This window comes from Filicampus tigris, chromosome 1, assembly GCF_054856515.1.
Source record: "Filicampus tigris isolate MCC_2025a chromosome 1, RoL_Ftig_1.0, whole genome shotgun sequence".
Classification (NCBI taxonomy): Eukaryota; Metazoa; Chordata; class Actinopteri; order Syngnathiformes; family Syngnathidae; genus Filicampus; species Filicampus tigris.
Genome location: NC_141217.1, coordinates 38,740,898 through 38,749,850, shown reverse-complemented (window position 1 = coordinate 38,749,850; position 8,953 = coordinate 38,740,898). Strand labels below are relative to the sequence as shown.

General features: G+C 45.8%; 1 protein-coding gene across 1 annotated transcript in view; it reads right to left on the bottom strand.

The window, feature by feature from the left end:
• The window catches only part of LOC147154022 (TSC22 domain family protein 1-like), a 17,796-nt gene extending 9,751 nt beyond the window's left edge, over window positions 1-8,045 (bottom strand). Inside the window, exon 1 of the mRNA XM_086039479.1 lies at window positions 5,378-8,045. Coding sequence (XP_085895605.1) covers window positions 5,378-7,365 — 1,988 coding nt within the window. The 5' untranslated portion in view covers window positions 7,366-8,045. The remainder of the gene's footprint in view (window positions 1-5,377) is intronic.
• Between the last annotated feature and the right edge of the window lie 908 nt (window positions 8,046-8,953).

Below are 8,953 nucleotides of genomic sequence, written 5' to 3'. Positions count from 1 at the left end.
GGTACCATTCAACCAGTTGTAAGTCGACGTTTCACCAGAAGTGTTTTGAAAATATTTTACTAACTCATTCACTGCCATTGATGTTTTTATTTGTCTTTTCACAGTCCAGCCATTCCATCCCAAGAACTTTTTATTTTTTTCAAGCGTTAGGATATTACATGGTCTGGCAGTGAATTAGTTAAGTTCGAATAATTACGCGGTGTAAACAGCAAAATACACTCATTTTTAGCCATCCTAGGAGCAGCCATTTTGTCACTTCAGCTTCAGAAAACAGGTGAGCTGAGATTGGTTGTTACCTAAGCAACTGTGATTTTATTTTCAGTCGACTGAAGTGACAAAATGGCCGCCCCCTAAGGTGGCTAAAAACGGGTGTATTTTGCTGTCCAACCCATATTCCACAAAGGCAATATTCATCATAATGCCGTGTTTCAACTAGTGGGCCTGCATAGGACACATTCTTGAAAAAAATATGTTTGGGTTGACTTCCGCTTTAAGGTATTAATTTAATGTTTATTATTGTAGATGTATTTTGCAATGGTGTCGTACTTTACTGTCGCACTGAGAGCCGTGTTGAATATTTACGTTACTCGTTACATGACGGAGTCCAAAATATTAGCAACAGCTCAGTATGATGGATTACAGTGCTGTAACACTGCCAGCTACAACCACCGAAACATGAAATGATTGAATCAAAACCTAATATTACTATAAGCCAGACGCAAAAGTATCCCTATTTACAAAGTCTTTATTTAGTAAAGGCGCACACAAAAGAACATAACAACTTCATTGATTTAAAATGTTGCAATCAGCAATGGAGAGCACATTTAAGTCTAGAGATGGAGGCCAAATGTGGCAAGAAAGAGGAAACTTCTGTTTGCAATCGAGGATCAAGTCCACCAGCTTTGCCAAGACACAGACTAAACACAGATAAGCAATACACCAAAACTCAAACATCTCTCCTGGGGGTCTCTGGGGTGCAAGCCAGTCGTCCTCAGGCCGGCACGCAATGCCTTACATAACTAGGCCGTTGCCACATGGGCCACGAGAAGAGACAGAGAGATAAAGTACAACATTTTTGCTCCTTTACTGACACAATGCAAGGATTTCAGCTCTAAACAAGTGCAGACAATCGATTTGTGTAGAGACCACCAAAGGAGTGTTGCTGCATGTCATGCCAAGAATTTGTGATAAATAAAATCATGTAGTTTATGAGCAAAACTCCATTCGGAGCCACACCCATTGGGAAGAAGTAAAAGGTAGAGTTTGGGATGTTTTTTCGCCGATTCGGCACAAATCTGCATTCTTGTTACGGTGGCTGCGTAGAAATGCCACAAACAAGCAAAACAATGGTCTTGAAATATTTATACACAAAAAATGTTCTAAAGTAGGAACAAGCTGATTGACGTGGGGAGAGCCAGGCAAGGGTCTTCTCAAAATTGGGTGTGAAACTTGGAATCTCTGCAGCACGCCAGCGGCACGCAGTGCACAAAACAACATTTGGAGGGGCCACATGTTTCATGTGGGCTTCCACTAAATTATTGTTTGTCTCACGCTAATAATAATGACTTTGAGGAGCTGGCAGGACACACAGTTTGTTTGGAAAGGGTACTCATTAGAGAGGCGTGATGTTCTTTGCACAACACAACATTACAGGGAAATGGATGCTTTTCCCTGCAAAGATAGAGCTTTGCATCATCAACATCTCAAAGCACCAGAAGAAGCCGATTACTTCCCGTCCAGCAACATGGAAGGGCCAGACAGACATGCAGAAAGGAGGAGGAGCAGGAAGGAGAGGCAGGCAAACGTGAACGTCATCTTGTTGGCATGGGAGCCTTCGGCCTAATCTGTTGAGGCCCGATCCAGCACCACCACCAAAAAGATGGGATGCGGGATTTTCTTGGTAGACTTAACTGAGCGAAATCCACATTTAAGGAGGCATTTCTCTCTGAGCACAAGCAGGATTTGAAAAATCAATCAGCACTAATCTGACAGTAAGCTGCGAACACTTTCAAAACTGCCCGAATTCTCATTTGATTCGTTCACTGACTTGCGTGCAAGCAAGCACCCCCCACGCCCCCCACTGGTGAGAAAAGCACATTTAGGTCAGCGACTCTGAACACGCGTTAAGATTATTATATAAATCACTTGCAGTCCACCAGGGAAGCATTGAAGGGCGGACACTGCCCCCATGTGGCGAACCATGGAATAACATGGCTGTGGAGTGAATCACTCCCGAACAACTACAGTATGGTGTCCTTTTTAAAGCAAGTACGCCATTTTGTAGCGCTGTTCGAATGCGTGGTGACTATTGATTATCCCCAATTGTGCCACCCATCCACGTATCCTACAATGCATCTTGATCTGGAATGAGTTTCCTATTCAAATAAGAGACAGCGCAACTTTAAGCACTTTTAAAATCAACCTAAAAAAGTGGCTGAAAAGAAACCAAATTTGTGAGCACTCATTTTAAATCAAGCTTCTATGTGCCCTCTTGTTAGTATTATCATTATACATTTATTTTTTGGTTTTGTTTTGTATGTCACTGATGTGTCAGTTCTATGTGCTGATTTCTTTCTGTCCTTCTCTTTATTGGTGTTGTTATTGTAATGTTACTTCTTTTGGCCTGCTAGGCACTGCAGATGGAAAGTAGCCGTGGGCTAATTCTGGCATATTTACATGTAAATGTTCATTAATATGCACTGTCCCTTTTAAATAAATAAATTACAAAAGAAGTGAACAACTGATGGTGGTCTTAAAAAAAAAGCCATTCATCCTGTGATGCAATACTGTACAAATATTTACTATGGAAGGTCCGTCAGCTCAAGTAAGTTGGATTTATGTGACAGCAATAACATTAATGGCGCCCGAACAGTGTTCCAAAGCTGCTTTGGCTGATAACCGATGCGTGCACTATGTAGTTCACATATACGTCCATCATAAAAATCCCAATAGAATGATTAGAGCGTCGCAAACAAGTGAATGACTCCCGACACAGCCGATGAGAAAGACATGCACTTCTTTCGGTTTGTAGTACCGCAGTGAAGCCTTTTCAACTCATTTGTTCAACCAGTTGTAAACTTTCAGTTTTGATGACAATGTCTCAACACAACAGCTTGGGCAATGACTCAATAATTAATAACTGTCCCGCCCAAGTGAATGGGTTGAGTGCAACTTGTCAAGAAGGTTGTAAAAAAAAAAATGATAATGACGTGACAGAAATCAACTCATGTGGAATTAAGCAAGGCAAATGTCTCCATGCTTTATGGCAAATGGAACTTTTATGGCTGATAGCCGCTATTAAAAAGGCACCGGGCGGACTTTTGACACTTGATTCATCCATGACCTGCTGTGAAAACACCTCAAACTGTAGAAGAGCTGTTCATTGACACAACGCTGCGCTTTTCCCCCCAAAGTTGAACAATATCAGCACCCAAAGGTTCAAATTCCTGCCGATAGATTTTGAGGACTACACGGAAGCACAATCTAAGATTTCAGTCCGCAGAAGTTTCCAGAACAAGGCACACTCCTGTCTGCCGGTTTTAAACACAGTTGTGTTTGAAGCCCTAACAAGTGCAGTGTGAGGTAAGTAGAAAATGTCACATCACGTCTTCATCTTAATAAGTATTCAGAGGGACATTCAACTCAAAGCCTCAGGAGGCAAAGCAAAAAAATGCTCAGCGATAGAACTAGTAGTAGTCAAAGCCGCAATATCAAAGCGTTATTGCTTAACAGTTTCTCGTCTCCTGCTCACACAAATATGGAGTGGGGAAAAGTCCCAATGGTGTTTTGGTGGCAAAGCACAACACACTGTAGACTCGAAAAAAAAACTCCCAAGTGTTTGGACGAAAAGGCTGAGACCAAAGATGGTCTGTTGCAGCCCACAAAAAAATAAAATAAAAACAGGTGGAGCAGACTACCAGAGTGAAACAGTTGAACACTATCAAAGCAGTCAATGTGGACACCAGGCTACCCGTCTGTCTGCACCTGAAAACGAGTCTCAGACCACGACAAAATGAGCCGTAAACAGCAACAATAAGTAAGTGAACTCCAACTGCTCATCGTCGAGAGGAAACCAACAGCCGCAGCTAATGGAAGTGATCACATCAGGGAAGAAGCACAGACGAGAAGGATGACGCGGGGTGGCAGAACAACAACAAACGTACGTAGCCTTGGAGACGTGTAGATGATGTAGCGGCAGGCAGCCACTTCGCTGTCTGCTCAAGATTATGAGTCATGTGACACCGAGTTCAAGGACTGGGACATATTGAGCAGTTTGTTGCCGTTGTTCTCCAGATCTTGAATGTTTTACGTCTGCACAAAGTAGCTACACTTGGGGACAACCCTTAAATTGCAACGACGACTATTGCTAACTACTATTATAGCGCAGTATTTGAAATATCAGGAGAACAGTATACTGTATATGGGGGAATATCACTAATAAACACTGTTTTCGATTGTTGTCTATTACATTGGGTTTCTCGTTACGTGAACTTAACGCGCATGCGTACTTCACGGCTGCTATTGCTTAGCTCCGAAATTCATAACCAGGTGTGTTGTGCGGTGGCACAGAAGCCACAAGTCATCAATAAGCATACTAGGTCAAATTATTTAATTTCACTTAATTGGTAGAATAATCTATGCCAGAATCTATAAGAATCTTTACAATACGGCGCTATTTTTCTTCCTTATAAAACGTTTGTGGTATTTGTGGTGTGAATCTCGCCACAAAAGACGATTCGACACGGTTTTTGATTTGTGGGGTGTGAAACGATTGAAGGGGGATTCCATTTGAATGTGTAATGATTTGATTCGGTGTGACTAAGTGGGATTACGATTCGATATGGTACGGGTCTGTTTGAGAGCAGATGATGCAATGACTTTTTTGTCGTCATTTGAATGAACTTGCCAGTGCTGTAAATGTGCCAGAAGAAATATCTCACCGATAAAAGATCATTCGATATCTATCTCGATATATTTCAAAGTCGAACGATTCGATTCGATGCACTCGCACATTTTAAATCAAAGAATGATTTCCCGGTTCAAACAGTTTTTCGTGACGCCCCTCATTAATAGCATTTCAGAGGGGAATATTGATTCGATATATGTGAGTCAATTGATTCACGAGCTTAGTCACGGAACTGATTACACTTGTAAATCAAGGTACCACTGTACATATTTGTGACATCTTTGTTGGGTAGTGCTCCGTGGGATTTTTCTACTGTACAACATATGCCTCGGGTCAGTAAAGGTTGGGAAAAGCTTGTTTATGTGCTTTGCTGCCGCTCCGAGTCTCAACCAAAATGTTTGACTGCATTACCGACAAAGGATCAATTTGATTGAAGTGAGACGGAATTTGAACTAGCCGCTAGAGCCTCACCTGTCCTCCTCTCCTTCGGCATGCTGAGTTCTCAAGCCGGCAGCCGCAGCAGCAGCTACGAGGGCGCTGGCCTCGACGGACATCCCCATGTGGGCCAGGCTCCTGGCATCGGCAGCCATCGCCCCACCTCCAGCGGCACCCAGCCTGGGCAGTCCAAGCAGGCCCTGGTGCTGAAACAGAAGCTTTTGTGCATCTTCCAACTGGGATGCTTTCAGGGAACTGCCTCCGGCCAGAGGGGCTGAGTAGAGGGCTGCGCCTGGGGTGAGAATGGGTTGTAGGTCAGCTTGAAGTGCAGTCAAGGGCATGTAAGAGCCCCCCTGCGCTGGTGGAGCCGGCGCAGCAGAGGCCAGTTGTAGTGGATGAGACGGCGGCTGGCCCACGGCACAGCTTTCGACGGCAGATGGAGCCACGTGACCTTGATGGGGGGATTGCTGTGCCAGGCTGCCCAGTGGCTTTGCCGTGACACCTGAGCCTGGTGATACGGATACGCTCACGTGCGCCGGCGGAGGCTGGACCTGGCTTTGGAACGGAGCAGTGGGTTGGATAAAGTCCGGTTGCAGAGCGCCAAGCTGAGGTGCAACGTAAGCTCCCAAGGTGGCTTGAGCCTGGTGCTGGTCCACGGCGTAGGGCAACTGCTGAGGCATGAGGGACGGGGGCTGGTTCATACCAACTTGTGGCGCGGTTGCCGGCAGGGTACCAGGTGCCCCTAGCATCTTAGTGTGAGCTGCACCAACCACTTCCTGTGGTGACACGTAGGTGAGGGTGTTGGCTTGGGCCGGAGCTTGCGGTGGGCTCTGCATTCCATGAGGGCTGGTGTACTCCTGGCTTGGCAGCTGATAAGGCTGCAGTGTGTGAGGTGGCTGGACAGCTGAAAGAATTGGACTCACTCCCGCATTAGCGGGCTCAGTCTCGAGAGAAGACTCTGCAGCTTTAGGTGCCTCAGACACCGCTGCGGGTGGAATCTCCTTCTCGTAGTATTCGGTACACGTCCATCTTCCTTTGCGGAAGGGTTCAGAGTTGGTGTCCAGTTTGACCACTCTGAAACGAGAGCTGGTAGTAGTTTGCGTTTGAGTGCTGGAGGTGGCGGCTGACTGGCCTGTACCTCCGCCAACGGAAGCTGTTGGTCCACTCACGCCAGTGTTGTCAAAACCTGGCTGGCCAGACGGGGGAAGTGGAGTGACAGAGGAGACGCTCTGAAAATTGACGGTGCCCGCTAGATGTGCGTCACCAGCCGTCCGACCAACGATGGCGGCTGGCGGTTGTGCTGTTCCCGCTGTGGGTTTGGAGCTATCCAACACCAGTGGCCTCTGGGGTTGGTTAGCCCCCGTTTTGGAAAGCGGCTGGCTGGAGGTAGCCAACGATGCTTGGGGAAGGGCCGACAATGACGATTCGCCTCCTCCCAAGTTATCGGAGTGATGCTGATGGGGCAGACTGTGCTGCTGCGGATAATAATGATGGTGTACTATCCCATTTACCATTGCGGTATGCTTTTGGGTGACCTGGCTGGAATGTGAATGCGGAGGCTCATTGGGGGACACAAGGCCAGGCGTGTCAACCCCATGAAGACTGTTTAATGTCTCGTCCGATGAACTCCTCTCCGGCACGCCAGTGTCTGTGGCTCGGGACACCGACGCGTCCAGCATATCAGAGGAGGAGAGGTCCTCGGTGTGGGACTCGTCCAGATCGTCATAGCTCTCGGTGTCATCCGCCAAACTGTTACTGCCACTGACGTTGATCTGAGCAGAGGTGACACTTGTTATCTGGAAGCCACTCTTCTTCTTCACCTGAGCTCCAGGAATTTGGGATGCGGGCTGTTGATGGGATCCCGGAGAGGATGCTCCAGCAGGGGCCGGACTGTCTTCAAGCGTATTAACTCCAGAACCAGTGGAGGAAGCAGGCGCCCCGCCGCCGCTGCCCCTGCGGTAGTGAAACACAGATTTCCGACTACCGGCACTGGGTGGGTCTCCACAAAAGTCCTGATGGTGCATCCCTGCTGCCAGGAGGGTTCAAGTTTTGGGGATCCTTGGGAAATCGGCCGGTGGGCTTTTGATTCCTAACTGCTAGCTAACGCACAGCTATCATGCTACCTCGATTGTGATGCTCAAACCCCATGGGTAAAAGGCACGACTTGTCCTTACGGTCAGGATGTACTAACTCAGAAGCTACTACACAAAATAGCACTACTCGCAGATTCGAATAATTGATATAATTGATTTGAAATTCTGCTAGCCACTGGTTAGCCTTAAAACCCTGATAGGTCAGCAGAAACGATTACCTTCACTATACAGTTATCGTACCTTAATGCATATGTTTTACATCACACAGACAAAGCCAAAGGCAAGCACGAAGATTTAGCCGTAAATAGTTTGGCTGCAGTCAGGTGGTCTACGAAGCTTCCGAGCTGTCCAACCTATGTCGCATGAAATCGGTCACCGAGTCCATTCCTCTTGCGGACGTCCTCCTCTTCCCCACCGAAAGAAACTTGGCGATTTTACACTCCACCAGCAAGCAATTGACTGTGATGTCTAAATGACGCCTGCGTTGTGGTTGTCAAAAAGCGGACTTATACACAACTCGTACGTCCTATCGAGTCCTTGTTTGCTGTATCATTGCCGGTGAGCGGCGGCAGCTAAGCTAAGCTAACGGGCTGTCAGGTTCAGAGGGGACGGGGAAGCCAAACACTGCATGTGCGCATGCGCAAATTTACCCCCTTCACAAAATCTATGCAAAATGTAAATCGTAAATTAACATATTTTGAGGGGGCATTCCATCATTATTATTATTAAGGACGTACCATGGACGGAGGGGGGCGGTGGGTGAGAATTTAAATTGTGGCCACAAAATTTAAGTCCGTGACATTCAAATTGACAGACAACCATTGACAACAAATTGCATGAAAGTATTTAAATCATTCTATGAGGATAAGCGGGTTGGATAATTGATGATTATTATTATTGATATTCCTTGTGTGATGTGATTAGACTGGTGCCTTTTTATATTTGTATAGTTTTGGGGAGCAATACGATGACACAAAATGATGAATGGTGTGTCAGTGATTTATAGGAAACAATCTCTCGATTACGGGTAGAATGATCTTCAAAAGTGAAGCCTCCTAAGAAAAGTAATGACAAGAAAACAGAGGTGGGTTGGCCCTCGTTGCTTCAACACTGACAAGACTTTTAAGAATCTTCATCTACATTTGAGTATTAGTAGTAGAGAAAGTGGAACTGTTCCTTGCATATCTTCCCATCCAGTCGACTAAGCTACCAATCATAGTGATGGCTTGTGTTGACCCACTGTGCGAGGCACATGATCACTGGTCTTAATTGCTTCATTCAGCAACAGCCCACCTATTAAGTTCTTTACAAATGGTTCAGTGACATCCGAAACCTTTAGAATTATGTCGTCTGAAGACACAATATAAAACATTTTTAAAGTTTTGAGAGAAATAGTGCATGGCAAATGTGTAAAAATGCTTCTGATTTACATAGAGCGAGAGAGCGAGAGAGAGGGAGATCATTGTCAGATACAAGATCCAAAATTTGCTTTGCATTAAAACAGCAGCATCGTTATTGA